This window comes from Zalophus californianus, chromosome 10, assembly GCF_009762305.2.
Source record: "Zalophus californianus isolate mZalCal1 chromosome 10, mZalCal1.pri.v2, whole genome shotgun sequence".
Lineage (NCBI taxonomy): Eukaryota > Metazoa > Chordata > Mammalia > Carnivora > Otariidae > Zalophus > Zalophus californianus.
Window position 1 is genome coordinate 43,284,011 of NC_045604.1, and position 15,422 is coordinate 43,299,432.

Genomic DNA, 15,422 nt, shown 5'->3' on the forward strand with positions numbered 1-15,422 from the left:
ACTGTGGCATGTGCTGTCCTGTGCTGTGCATCATGCTAGAAGGTGAGCTCCTTGAGAACAAGGTTTGTAGCATATTGATCTGTATATTCCCAGCCATTTGCATAGCGCCTGGCAGAAAGGAGGACCTCAGAAACTATTTTTCAAATAGATGAATGAATAAAGGTGAGAGTACAGACAGATAAACCTAGCTGAGCACTAGCTCTTAGGTATTTTTGTTGTTATTGTTTTTTGTTTGTTTAATGTAATGAAATATTCTTCACAAGTGGGTAAGGTCTTCAAGTGGGAGATATTGAGAGAAGACACTTCAAAAAAGATCTTTGGTTTTCAGGACCATCAAATGAGATGGTACTTTATTTAGAAAAGAACAAGGAAGTATGAAGATGCCAAGTAATTGTCTTTCAGTAATTTGTTATTCTTTTCTTAGGTAAATATCAATTACGATTCTCTGAGATTCAGAGAGAGACTGCACAAGCTGCCATATTCAGGGAGACATAGGTTGCCTCCTGGTTGGTCATGGCTAATGTTTGCTGTTCCATTATAGCTCCAAATTAGAGAATCCAGAATCTGCAGTCTGCTCTTCTCCCACATGATCACTAGCACAAGAGATGCAGCAAACTGAGCATCACCTCATAACGCTTATGTCCTGTTCGGATTTCAGGTGCTCAGCTCCTGGTATGATGAATTTCTGGATGAAGAGGACTACTGGTTTCTCATTTTTACAGTAGGAGGGACTTTGAGTTGGGGAAGAATCATGAGGTTGTGGGAAGAAAAAAGAGTAACTGCTCTCTTAGAAGCCTTATTTGTCAAAGTAAATGAAATTTTTATTTTTCCTAGAGGCCACTGGGCATTGACATGGTCCCTGATAGTCTAAACATAAACCTCAAGGGAAAAGACTCAAGTGCAATAGCTGATTGTGAAGAAGTCACATTCATATAGAATTTCTCCCTTATAGAAATGGGTTTGATTAGAAGAGGGTGGAGGTTGGTGTGTAAAGGAGCAATGGTTCTTAACAAAATGAAAGCAATCAGCATAAGTTCATGCCACAAGGAGGCACAGGAGGACTGGGCTGTTACAAAAATCTTGCTGCTGGTGTAGTTCCTATAGCAAATGCTCTTTGCCCCCATCCCCTTCTCTTAGACTCAGACCAAGTTCATCAGCAGCAAATGGCATAAAAAAGGATCTGTAAGTAAAGAAGAGAACATTCTTCTTTACAAGAGGTGTGAGGAATCCCTGGAGCTAAGCCAGGGTTTGGCTAACATGGAGGAAATGGATTCTATGCAGTGGCAAAAGATAGCTACTGAGGACCTGAGACAAGGCGGGTCTCTCCAGGTAGAACTAAAGTCTCCAGTGTTCCAAGCAGGTAAGGGCAGTCACCATAATTTTTTGACCGTTACTAACATATAGGCAACTGGGAAATATTAATATTTAACATTTAGTGATTATTTACTGCACATCAGCACTGTGCAATGCAAAGATTGCCTCATTTGATCTTCAAAATAACCTATGAGGTAAGTACTGAGTAACAGCGGCACAGAGAGGTTAAGTGACCTACCCAAGGTCACACAGTAAGTGGCAGAGCCAGGATCTCACTGACTGGCCACTTAAGTTTGGCCAGACTCGTGCCCATCAAAGCATCACCTTAGTTACAGAATAATTCATTTTTGTACATCTGATAAGCATATTCCACCTTACCACACCTCCTCCATAGTAAGGTCCAAAGCATTTCTGTGAATAGATTTTTAATAGCTACTCCTCTCTCCCAACATAACAAAAGCAGCTCACTCAGGTAGTAGAGAGGAGTGGGTAGGAACACAAGGCTCTGCTTTCCCAGAGGACTGGGTTATATCCTAGGTCCACTAGTGACTGTAAACTTGAGCAATGTATTTAACCTCTTTGTAAGCCCCAGTTTTCTCATCTTTAAAATGGGGCTAATCATAATAAGTTTGCTGTTTGTTGTGAAGAAGCACCAACGTCACCTATGAAAGCTAGTACCACAATGCTTGGCAATAGTTAAAAGTCCAATAATGTCAGCCATTAATATCCAAATTGAACAAACTGCTTTAATTATCTATGCTGGGGCAGTCAGAGTACTGCAGTATTTCTCAAGCTTCAATCCACAATAAACACATTTAACTTCAGGGAACATGTACTTGTATATATGTGTGTGCATATATGTGGAAAAACATTTTCACAAAGCAATACTTACCCTTATTATATAAGATGATTTCCTCCAATATTCTCTATTCTATTTTATTCTATTTCATTTTGTAAAAGCTGGCAATGACAATTTTTCGACGTATTATTGAGTCATGACCTGCACTTTTAAAAACACAGAAGAGGAATAAGCCAAAGCTTTGAAAATTCAATTCCACTGCCTCCTTGCTCAATGAGCCTGGGCGAGTTACTTCATCTCTTTGAGCCTCATTTTCTCAACTATAGAGTAGGGATAACGGCCCCTACGTGGTAGGATTGTTGAGGGGATTGGAGGCAATGCATTTACACAGCAAACAGGTGCTCAATAAGTACTTGTTAGATTATACTAAAAAACACTCAGCTTTTTAAAAACTTTGATGTGCACTGCATATACAAAACAAGATGCTTTGAATGCTTGCCTCTCAGAGCCATGCTTGGGCATGAGTTATTAAATCTAGCATGAACAAACCCTCTGTTTCATATCAGAGTTTCACCTTCTCTCTAAATCCTGAACATGCCAGAACCTGTCCCAGAAATCAAGAGAAAGGTGGAAGAAAGGATGGCTGGTAAATTTCGCCGCACACATACTTGGCAATAGGCATTGCTTTGGTGGACTTGGAGTGTCAGGGATGGCCAGGAAGAGTGAGAACCACTCTCCATGAAGATGCTTCTTCCCTCCCCCAGCATACATCATTATTTCCTCCACCACTGCTTTTTTTGAAATGCAAGTCTGACCTGATAAAGTCCTCCTATATATATGCCTAGCCCAGGGCCCTGACTCCTAGGTAGGCTGATGCCTCCACTCAGGGTACACCATAAACTCACAGTGCATCAGAGCTAGAATACTCTCAGCTTTTATATGAGAAAATGAGTCTCTGAGAAGTGGAAAGACTTGGCCAAGTTTGCTTAGCAAGGGAGGGATTGGTCCAGGACTAGAAACCTGATCTATTGTAGGAATGATCTACTGCTCTTACAACTTACAGCCAGATTCCCCGGGCTGAGAGATGATAATGAGAACAATGACAATGCTGACATAAGAACAACTAACATTTGTGGGTCCGTACGCCAGCATTCCTTAGACTCCCACCAGTATAATCTTCAGAAAGTACTGGACTGCCTTGGGAGAGTTTCTGAAGAACTGTGTGCATTTAGACTTACTTTAAACTCCAGAACTCACAACATGATTGAGTGTTTTCACCTTGGTAGGAGGCAAGGTGCTGCTAATCTGCATCTATTGTCCAGTACATGACTAAAACTTCCCTTGATGTCTCAGCCTTCCTGCCTCATCTTATTTTGGATGCAAAAAGGTATATTCCCTCTCAATTAACTATGTATAGCTATAAATAATGTATGCTATTTCTAGAAAAAATAATTTGCTCTTGAAGGACAATGATTTGCAACTATTAATGATATTCACATATATGAGCTGTCAATTGTGGAAGTAATTCCCAAAGACAGAGCCAAGCAAGAGAGAAAGTTCCTAGCATGTTATCTCCCATATATTATCCCTAAGTGTGTCAGATTCTTTGAAGCAATAGCAGAATATTTGAAATACATTTGCAATTCTTTCCCACAACAGATGGCTACTTTGAAGGGGTCAGTATTCATTTGGATAAATTACTTCTTGTATATGTGTTAACAATTAGTACCTCTTTCAAAATCATATTTCAGTTACCCTAGTCTCCCTCAGGCAGAATATCTCCATGGGTCAGGTGTCCCCAAGAAGGGCAGAATCCTCCCATTCTGGAGAGGAGGGAAGGCTTTATTTCCTTGCTTCTAATTTGGCCTGAGGAGCTTGTATTCCTTGTGTAAACATTTTATTAAAACATTATTATCTTACTTAAATAACATTTTAAAGGTAACACCTTCAATAAAAGTGTATGAATCTTTGAACCAGAGTGGACAAACCAGGCTCTATCCCTTTTTCCCCTACTTGACAGACATAGAGAAAATGTCCTTTGAGGATCTCTGCTATAAGTTTCCAAAGGTGGCCATACAGAAGATCAGTGACGACTACAAAATATATTGTGAAAAAGCACCTAAAATAGGTAAGAGTTGACAACTCAGAGAGAGAGTTGAGACAATCTGGTAAGAGAGTCTCCAACCGCAAGAGGCATAAGCCAAGAGAGGAACCATGCTTCTTTTGAAATGAGGGATGGTCAGGGGAGAATTGCCACGGCTTTTTTTCTCCTACACAGCCACAGAAGTGCATCATGAAACTGACAGGCAATTTATAAATGAATGAGGGTGGTGATGAAAATTGTTAATTCCTACCTTCTCACCTAGTTATCATTCTGGGGTTTTATAATGCAGATTTGTCTTCTACCAAGTTTCTTAGAGTTGGAGATGTGTGGAAGGAGATTTGTTGGCGTGTGTTCTTAGTAATAACCCCTTTAAAGAAATAAGGAAAGCAGAATTGGAAAGGTAGAGGCTGAACTGCAAGGCAGTTACAATAGACCTCAGCAGATCCACAGAAGAAGCTCTAAAACTAGGATGGCCTTTCAGATTTGTCCCTCACTGAGACAAAGGATTTTTTTTTTTTTTTTTTACATTCACATTGACTCATAAGGGATTTGCTGCCTGCGGGGAGGATATAACCTAGGGTCAGGCAGCACCCTTTGGCTGAGACAATGCCCGGAGGGGACCTCAACTATGAGCTGTCTGTAGCCAACACCCCAGGCAGCTGGGAATGAATGCTTTGGTCCTAAAAGGAGGATTTAAGCTGTGCATCAGCTGTGCACCACAGCATCCTGTTGACTTTCTTTGTATGGAAATTTCACTCCATCTTGGAATAGCTACCCCAGGATTCTGGTTGGTTCCTTTTCCTAAGGAACTTAGACTAGAAGGGCTGACTCACACTCCTATGGCTTATCTGGAGACCACAACGAATACTCCTCTTCACCCTCCTTTGCTACCCATCCTAGAGTCCCTTTATTTCCAGCTAGTGTCTCTGCTGGTCTTGGGAGACTTACCTGGGAGGATGACATAGACTATCATCCCTAAGAGGCCTGAGCTCCCTGGTCATCATGACTTCTCAGACTATAGTTACTACGCTTGGCAATTTATCATCAAAATTGGGCAGCAGAATACCAAGAGTGCCAAATGAATTTTCCACTGCTCCTGCTGTGTTACTGATGACCCTGATGCTAAGAGTCAATTACCCTCTCAATACAGTAACTCCTTTTCTTGCCTGCTAGCCTCTTAACCTAAGGAGCTTAAAGCGACTGAGTGCCTACTCTGTCCCGAGTAGAAGCATTCCCCCTCTGGGAACCAGGATCTCTAGACCAGCACTGTCTAGTACAGGAGCACTAGTATCATGTGGCCATCGAACACTTAAAATGTATCTGATACAAATAGGTTACACAAAATACATATTATTAAAATTAACTTCATCCTTTTTATTTTATCCTTTTTAATGTGACTACTAGAAAATTTAAAATTATATATGTGATTCATGTTATATTTCTATTGGACAGCACTGGTCTAGACCCATGGAACCTAACGTTGTAAGGATTAGAAATTTCCCTAAGTAAATCATTGACACTGATGTTAAATGGCTCACTCCTACTTTTATCCCTTGTCCCCATACCCCTTGTATTCTACTTACTGGGGACACGATACCTTATAATGGTCTTCAGTTTATCCTGGAGGATGATGTACCATTTCCCAAGATCATAATCAAGCTGGTTTCACAGTTGCACCTTCAAGAAATGGCTCCATTGTTCTACCAAACCAGCAGCCCTCCATTGTTGATAGAACTAGTGGATCCCATCATCATATGTCCATTGTCAACCTCCTGGGCTGTAAGTGTATTCCTTGGTCAGAGGAAACCTTACATGGGATCTCATTCAGGGATCTTGTAAGTCCCCTGATAGCAATGCTCACTGATGCCTTGCAGGCAGGAATCCTTGTCAGTTACAGGCAAGATGAATTGATGCCCTTTCCAGAGTAGAAGTGATCCAGTGTTATCAATTTGTCACCAAGTGGGTGATTGGTTTTCTATGAGAGTTATTGAAATATGTGGCCTTGGCATCTGTCCCTGTCACTGACAAGTTGAACATTTGGCAGCAGTGGTAACTAAATCAGCCTTGGTGAGTATGGGGCCCATGCCATTGGGTGCATATACAATTTCCATCCCTGCCATCTAGCTACTCTGTTCATGAGTTCATTGTGCCAGCACTGAGGTGGATTATGACACAGATTTGCTGACATCAACCATCCAAGTCATTTTGTCTACTTGGTTATTTAAGTGCCTCTTTCACAGTGGTTGTTTATTAGTGAGTATTATTTTTGTTCTTCATGCTTACTCTCAAAGATTCATCCACATGTGTCTTCCTTACTCCCAGTATTCTTTTTTAAAAAGACTTTGTTTAGAGTAGTTTTAGGTTCACAAAAATATTAAGAGGAATGTACAGAGATTTCCTATATAGCCCTTGCTCCAACACTTGCACAACCTCCCCCATCATCAACATCCCCCATCAGAGTGCTACATTTGTTACAATTGATGAACTTATATTAACACATTATAATCACCCTAATTCATAGTTTACCTTAGGGTTTACTCTTGGTAGTGTACTTTCTATGAGTTCAGACAAATGACATGTATCCATCATTATCATATCATACAAAGTATTTTCATCGCCCTAAAAATCCTCTGTGCCCTAAAAGTCCTAATAAGCTCCACCTATTTATCCCTCCACATACTGCCAACCCCTGGCAACCACTGATCTTTTCACTATCTCCATGGTTTTGCCTTTTTCAGAATATCATATAAGTTGAAATCATATAATATATAAACTCTCTAGATTGTCTTCCTACACTTTGTAATATACATTTAAGCTTCCTCCATGTCAAATTTTGTCTTGATAGCTTATTTCTTTTTAGCACGAAATAGTATTTCATTGGTTTAATGTACCAGAGTTTGTTTATCCATTCACCTACTGAAGGACATCTTGATTGCTTCCAAGTTTGGGCAATTATGAATAAAGCTGCTATAAACAACCATGTGCAGGTTTCTGTGCGGTCATGAGTTTTTAACTCCTTTGGGTAAATACCAAGAAACACAATTGCTGGATCTCACGACAATAGCATGTTCAGGTTTATAAGAAAGTGCCAAATTGTCTTCCAAAGTGGTTGTACAATTTTGCTTTCCCACCAGTAATGAAAGAGAATTTCTGTTGCTTTACATCATTTGGTGTTGTCAATTTTGCAGATTTGAGCCATTCTAATAGGTGTGTAGTAGTATCTCATTGTTGTTTTATTTGCTTTTTCCTGATGATATACAATGTGAAGCTTCTTTTTAAATGCTATTTTCGGGGCACCTGCGTGGTGCCATTGGTTAGACATCCAACTCTTGGTTTCGACTCAGGTTGTGATCTCTGGCTCATGGGGTCAAACCCTAGGTTGGGCTCTGTGCTCAGTGCAGAATGTGCTTCAGATTCTCTCTCCCATTGCCCCCCCCCACTTGTGCACTCTCTCTCTTTCAAATAAATAAGTATTCTTAAAAATGCTATTTTCTATCTGTATACTCCTTTGTTGAAGTATCTGTTAAGGTTTTGACTTTTTAGTCAGTTTATTTGTTTTCTTATTGTTGAGCCTTAAGAGATTTTTGTATATTTTGGAAAACAGTTCCTTATCAGATATGTCTTTTTGCAACTATTTTCTCCCTTCTTCTAGTCTTCTAATTGTCTTTCACAGAGCAGAGTATTTATTTTGAATGAAATACAACTTATCAATTCTTTTTTTTCATGGATTGTGCCTTTGCTATTGTATCTAAAACGTCATTGCCAGATCCAAAATTATCTAAATTTTTCCTATGTTATCTTCTAGGAGTCTAATTATTTTGCATTTTACTTTTGGGTCTATGATCCACTTTGAGTAATTTTTTATGAAGGGTATAAGGTCTCTGTCCACATTGATTTTTTTTTTTTTTTTTTGGCATGTGGATATCAAGTAATTTCTGCACCATTTGTTGAAGAGACTATCTCTGTGGCACTGGTGGCTCAGTCAGTTAAGCATCTGACTTCTGCTCACATCATGATCCCAGGGTCCTGGGATCCAGCCCCATGTCAGGCTCTCTGTTCAGTGGGGAGTCTTCTTCTCCCTCTCCCTCTCAAATAAATAAACAAAAGTCAAAAGATAAAAGAAAAGAAAAGAAAGACTATCTTTGCTGCATTCTAGAGATGCAGCATTATGACATAAAGACAGACCTGCCTTTGCTCTTTTGTCTTATATCAGCTGTCTGTATTCATGTGGGCCTATTTCTGGGCTTTCTCTTCTGTTCCATTGTTCTGTTTGTCTGTTCTTTCACCAATACCACATTGTCTTGATTATTGTTGCTTTACAGTAAGTTGTTTTTTGTTTTTTTATAGTAAGTCCTGAAGTCAGTGTTAGTCTTCTAACTGCTTTCCTTCAATATTGTGTTGGTGATTCTGGGTCTTTTGCCTACCAACAGAAACTTTAGAGTTACACACAGGTGTAACTCATTTTATTGCACTTCATTTTATTATGCTTTGCAGATGTTGCATTTTTACATATTGGAAGTTTATGGCAACCCTATGTTGAGCAAGTTTATTGGTGCCATTTTTCCAATAACATTTACTCACTTTGTGTATCTGTGCCATATTTTGGTAATTCTAAAATATTTCAAACATTTTTATTATTTTATTTGTTATGGTGATCTGTAATCGGTGATCTTTGATGTTACTAATGTAAGTGTTTTTGGGGTGCCACAAACCTCACCCGTATAAAATAACAAACTTAATTTGTGTGTATTCTGACTACTCCAATGACTGGCCATTCCCTCTCCTTGGGCCTCCCTCTTTCCTGAGACCCAACAATATTGCAATTAGGCCATTAATAACCCTACAGTGGTCTCTAGGTGTTTGACTGAAAGGAAGTGTTACACATCTCTCACTTTAAATCAGAAGTTGGAAATGATTAAGCTTAATGAGGAAGACATGTCAAAAACTGAGATAGGATGAAAGCTAGGCCTCTTGCACCAGCTACCCAAGTTGTGAATGCGAAGGAAAAGTTCTTGATGGAAGTTGAAAGTGACACCCCAGTGAATACATGAATGATAAGAAGGTAAAACAGCTTTATTGCTGATATGGAAAGTTTTAATGGTCTGGATAGAGGATCAAACCAGACATAGCCTTTTCTTAAGCCAAAGCCTAATGCAGAGCAAGGTCCTAAGTCCCTTCAATTCTGTGAAGGCTGGGAGAGGTGAAGAAGCTGCAAAGAAAAGTTTGAAACTAGCGGAGGTTGGTTCATGAGGTTTAAGGAAAGAAGCCATCTCCATAACATAAAAGTTCAAGATGAAGCAGCTAGTGCTGATGTAGAAACTTCAGCAAGTTATCCAGGTGTAGCTAAGATAATTCATGAAGGTGGCTACACTAAACAACAGATTTTCAGTGTAGACAAAATAGTCTTATATTGGAAAAAGATGCCATTTGGGATTTTTCATAGTTGGAGAGAAGTCAAGGCCTGCCTTCAAAGCTTCAACAAACAGGCTAACTCTCTTGTTAGGGTATAATGCAGCTGGTGACTTTAAGTTGAAGCCAATGCTCATTTACCTTTCTTATTTTTAAGTGTAGGTTCCTTAAAAATTATGCTAAGTCTATTTACCTATGCTCCATAAATGGAACAACAAAGCCTGGATGATAGCACATCTGTTTATAACATGGTTTACCAAATATTTTAAGCCCGCTGTTGAGACCTACTGCTCAGAAAAAGATTCCTTTCAAAATATTACTCCTCGTTGACAATGCACCTGGTCACCCAATTGTTCAGATGGAGATGTACAAGATTAATGCTATTTTTGTGCCTACTAACACAACATTCATTCTACAGCCCATGGATCAAGGAGTAATTTTGACTTTATAGTCTTATTATTTAAGAAATAAATTTCTTAAGGCTACAGCTGCCATACATAGTGATTCCTCTAGTAGATTCAGGCAAAAGAAGTTGACAACCTTCAGGAAACGATTCACCATTCTGGATGTCATTAATAACATTCATGATTTGGGGTACCTGGGTGGCTCAAATGGTTAAGCATCTGGCTTTGGCTCAGGTCAGGATCTCCAGGTCCTGGGATGGAGCCCTGAGCTGGGCTCTCTGCTCAGCAGGGAGTCTGCTTCTCCCTCTCCTTTGCCTCTCCCACTCACTCTCTCTCTCTCTCTCTCTCTTAAGTGAATAAATTTTAAAAATCTTAAGGAAAAAAAGAACATTCATGGTTCACGGGAAGATATCCAAATATCAACATTAACAGGAGTTTAATAGAAGTTGGCTCCAATTTCCATGGATGACTTTGAAGTGTTCAAGACTTCAGTGGAGGAAATAACTGCATATGTGGTAGAAATATCAAGAAAACTAGAGCTAGAAAGGGCACCTGAAGATGTGACTGAATTGCTGCAATTTCATGATAAAACTTGAATGGATGAAGAGCTGCTTCTTATGAATGAGCAAAGAAAGTAGTTTCTTGAGATGGAAACTACTTCTGGTAAAGATGCCATGAAGATTGTTGAAATGACAACAAAGGATTTAGAATATTACATAAATTTAGTTGATAAAGCATGGCAAGGTTTGAGAGGATTGACTGCAATTTTGAAAGAAGTTCTGTGGGCAAAATGCTATCGAACAGCATCACATGCTACAGAGAAATTGTTTGTGAAAGGAAGAGTCAATTGATGTGCAAACTTCATTGTTGTCTTATTTTAAGAAATTTGCACAATCACCCTAACTTTCAGCAACCACCACCTGCATCAGTCAGCAGCCATCAACATCAAGGCAAGACCCTCTACCAGGGTTACAATGCACTGAAAGCTTTGATGATGGTTAGCATTTTTTAGCAATAAAGTGTTTCTTAATAAACCAAACAGACTACAGAATAGTGTAAACATAACCCTTACATGCATTAGGAAACCAAAAATATCATGTCGTTTGCTTTATGGTGATACACACTTTATTGTGGCAGTCTAGAACTGCATCCAAAATATCTCTAAGGTATGCCTGTATCCACAAATAAGTAGCTGGAATTTTGATTGTAACTGCATGAATCAAGGTGGGAGTAACTGACATCTTGACAATACTGAGTCTTCCTATCCATGAACAGGGAAAACCTCCCCATTTATTTTGTTCTTCTTTGAATTAGTTCAATAGAGGTTTGTAATTCTTCACATAGGTTTTGTACATATTTTGTTATATGTATGCCTAAATGAAACAAGCATTTCAGTGTGGTTGTGCTAACATAAATGGCATTGTGTTTTTAATTTCAAATTCCATTTGTTCTTTTCTAGTATACACGAAAGTAATTGGCACTTGCATATTAACCTTGTATTCTGCAACCTTACTATAATTGCTTATTAACTCCAGAAGATTTCTTGTCAATTCTTTTGGATTTTCTACATAGATAGTCATACATATACAAACAAGAAAAGTTTTAATTCTTCTTTTCCACTCTGTGTAACTTTTTTTGTGTGTGTGGAAATAATGCAAACATTTATTGTCTATATCAGACAAGAACACAGCTAAGTAATCCAATTCTACTGCAGCATTATAAAAATTATCCCTTCACCACAGTGTAAGATTTAAATGCATCTGCACAAGGGTGCACACTATATAAAAGGAGTAAGGTGGCTGCTGCCCTGCCAAGCACTTCCGGTCCCTACCCAGGTCATACTGCAATACTGGTGGTCCCAATGGTTTTATCCAAATGAATTGTGTTTAAAAAATAAAGCTTTTAAAAAGACAAGTCAAAATGCCTCAGAAACCATATCTCCAACTCAGACTTCATCTATTTAAATGTTGTATCTACCTCCAACTAATAAACCTTTCACTCAAACTGAGCAATAAATCTTCCACAATGAAGTATCTTCCATGCCCAATTAATCCAAAGGAAAAAAACTGAAATGATTAGTAAAGAAAAATGTAGGGACTAACACACCCTTTTAATAAGTTTTTAAATATTTTTAAGGTTTAAAAAGTGTTTAAAGTTTGTAATTCCTAGTAGGAAAACATTATCTGAATGAATACCCTAACGGCAAACCACTATAGAATGTTTCAGTTGCATGTGGGGCAGAGGGGTAGGGATTCTCTTCACAGCACCCCAGCTTTCTTCATGAGAAGGTCAGAGGTACACTGGTTTGTATTATTGCGACATCCATTAGGTGATCGTTGCTTTTCCTTCAGCAAGGGCTTTATTTGTCAGAAGGGCATTATGCTTGACCTCCAAATTTGGCTGGCAATTTACTGATGAGATTCATAACCTTTGGATTGCTCTGATATTTTGACATATTCGCTGGGTTCTGGGCCACATCCTGGAAGGCCACCATAACTTCTGGATCCTGCATGGCTGCGAGAACCTCTGGATCACCAAGAATTTCATTGAGCCCAGGCATTCCTGCCATTCCAGGCATCCCCCCTGCCATTCCAGGCATTCCTCCAGGAAAATTACCAGGCATTCCCCCAGGAAAGCCACCTGGGAAAGAGCCATACTGAGTTCCTGATTGTCGTCTGGCTTCTTCCTCCCTCTGGGCTCTCTCATGTTCTTCCCAAGCCTTCTTAACCCTTTCTTTTCTTTCTTTGATCTCTCGCTCTTCACGTTTTCGCTCATACTTTCTCCGATGTTCAGCAATTTTCTGGGCCCTCGGTTGAACTTCTTTCAGCATTGCACTAGCATCTTCATCGTAATCCAGTTTACAAGCAAGGGCAAGATCATGTGCTGCTTCTTCCCAATGGCCCAGAAGTCTGTGTGCTTTCCCTCACCACTTATAAGGCTGAGCTGCATCAGGATTTATTTCAATAGCTCTGTCACAGTCTCGAATGGCAGCATTTGGCTTCTGTAATTTGATGAAGACACTGGCTCTCTTGGCATAGAGAATGGCCAAGCGAGGCCTCAGTTTGATGGCATCTGTGAACAAGTCAATGGCTTTCTGTAGTTTGCCATCATTTAGGGCATCAATGGCAGCCACTTTTTTATCATTTGCCTGATCCATCATTTCCTCGGTTATCTCTACATTTTCATCTCCCATTTCTTGAGGGGCATCAGTATCTGGTTCAATCACACCTTCATTGTCAATTTCTAGATCACTTTCCTCACTTGATGGTTCGTCTGTCTTTATGTTTTCCTCTGCCTTCTTACTATCTGTTTTTTCTTCCTCGTTATTGTCTTCTGATTTAGTTTTATGAGTGGCAGGTGGTATTTTACCCCCCATGCTCTCCACCCACTCCTGCAGGAAGCGCATTTCCTCAGTGTGCAGAACGCTCGGATCCTGCTTACACATTTTCACGAAGGCCCGAAGCTCGCTCACTTTGTGGGGGTCCATGGTCCAGAGGCGGTGGCAGGCGGCAGGCGGCAGGCATGGCTGAGGTTGCGGCCCGATTCCAGGTCCATGTACTAGCTCAGCGTGATCGTGTAGAAGCTCCACTCTGTGTAACTTTTACTTCCTTTTCTTATCTTATTGCATTTGCTAGAACTTTCAGCACAATGTTGAAAAGGAGTGGTAAAAGGACATCCTTGTACATGATGTTAGTTAAAAAGCTTTAAGTTTCTCACCATTAATTATGGGGTTAGCTGTAAGGTTTTTTGTATATTTATATTACACTGAAGAAATGTCTCCGTATTTTTAGTTTACTGAGAGTTTTTGTCATGAATGGGTGTTAGATTTTGTCAAATGCTATTCAGCATCTATTGATATGATCATGTGATATTTCTCTCTTAGCCAGTTGATGTGATGGATTACATTAATATTTGAATGTTGAACCAGGCTTGCTTACATGTTGAACCAGGATTGCTTACAATCCTGGTATATAATACTTTTTATAAATTGTTGGATTAGCTTTGTGAATATTTTGTAGGGTTTTTGCAGCTGTGTCCATGACAGATACTGGTTTGTGGTTTTCTTTTCTTATAATGTCTTTGACTTTTGTACTGGGGTGATGCTAGTCTCATAGAATAAGTTGGAAAGTATGTCTTCTGCTTCTATCCTCTGAAAGAGATTGTAGAGAATTGGAATGATTTCTTTCTCAAATGTTTGGTAAAATTCACCAGCAAACACATCTGGGTCTGGTGATTTCTGTAATGATGTCCCCCATTTCATTTTTGATAATAGTAATTTATGTCCTCTCTCTGTTTGGTTTTTCTTTTTTTAGTTAGCCTAGCTAGAGGATTACTGACAGTATTGATCTTTAAAAAAAAAATAGCTTTTGAGGGCGGAGCAAGATGGCGGAGGAGTAGGAGACCTGGATTTCGTCTGGTCTCAGGAATTCAGCTGAATAGGGATCAAACAATTCTGAACACCTACGAACTCAACAGAAGATTGAGGAAGAGAGTAGCAACAACTCTCTGAAGAGAGAAGCGACCACTTACTGGAAGGTAGGACGTGCGGAGAAGTGAATCCGAGGCAATATTCGGGAGGATAGACGGCGGGGGAGGGGGCCTCCGTCGGCTGCTTCTGGCAAAGGCTAGAGCCGCAGAGCACAAAATTGGAACTTTTAGAAGTCTGCTCCACGGAGGGATGTCACTCCAGTGGCTAAGTGGGAGGTGGAAACCTCGCGGGACAGTGTGGACTCAGGACCCTGGGGGTCACAGAAAGACCGGGGGTGCCTGAATGCAGCAGAGCTCCCAGGTATCGGAGCGGGGAAGCCGGCTGCAGAGATGGAGCCGAGGCGTGGACTCTCAGCTCGGGGTGGCCATAAACTGTGATCCGCAGCCCAGCTGGGCCACTGCGCCTCCAGCAGGGATCCAACAAGCAGCCGGGGTGACTCCCCTTCCTCCTAGGAGGAGCGGCGTGGGAGCGCACCGCAGGGATCTGCTGGGTTTGGAGACTCCACACGGGGTTGGGTGCCAGAGATAGACACGCTCGGTCACAGGCCGGGTGAGCACGGAGTGTGGCCGGAGACCGGGGAGACGGGAGTGATTGACTGCTTTTCTCTGGGGGCGCACTGAGGAGAGGGACCTCGAGTTCTCAGCTCCTCCAGGCAGAGAGTGGGAGGCCACCATTTTCACCCTGGTCCTTCAAAGCTGTACCGAAAGCTTGCAGGGAACAAAAGCTCCTGAGAGCAAACCCGAGCAGCTTGCTTAGCCTGGACCGACAAGGGCGGGGCAATTCTGCCTCCGGCAAAGACATTTGGGAACCACGGCAACAGGACCCTCCCCCAGAAGATCAAAACGAACAGCCAGCAAGCCAAGACCAAGTTTACCGATCAAGGAGAATGGAAAAACTCCAGCG

At 40.6% G+C, this 15,422-nt stretch overlaps 1 protein-coding gene and 1 pseudogene across 4 annotated transcripts in view; one reads left to right on the forward strand and one right to left on the reverse strand.

Annotated features, from left to right (window-relative positions):
- RGSL1 (regulator of G protein signaling like 1) overlaps window positions 1-15,422 on the forward strand; it is a 103,449-nt gene that overhangs the window by 31,285 nt on the left and 56,742 nt on the right. For all 4 annotated transcript variants that reach the window (XM_027610430.2, XM_027610429.2, XM_027610432.2 and 1 more), the window contains 3 exons: window positions 659-721; window positions 1,138-1,360; window positions 4,134-4,241. In XM_027610430.2, coding sequence (XP_027466231.1) covers window positions 659-721; window positions 1,138-1,360; window positions 4,134-4,241 — 394 coding nt within the window. The remainder of the gene's footprint in view (window positions 1-658; window positions 722-1,137; window positions 1,361-4,133; window positions 4,242-15,422) is intronic.
- LOC113932045 lies at window positions 12,175-13,517 on the reverse strand (annotated as a pseudogene).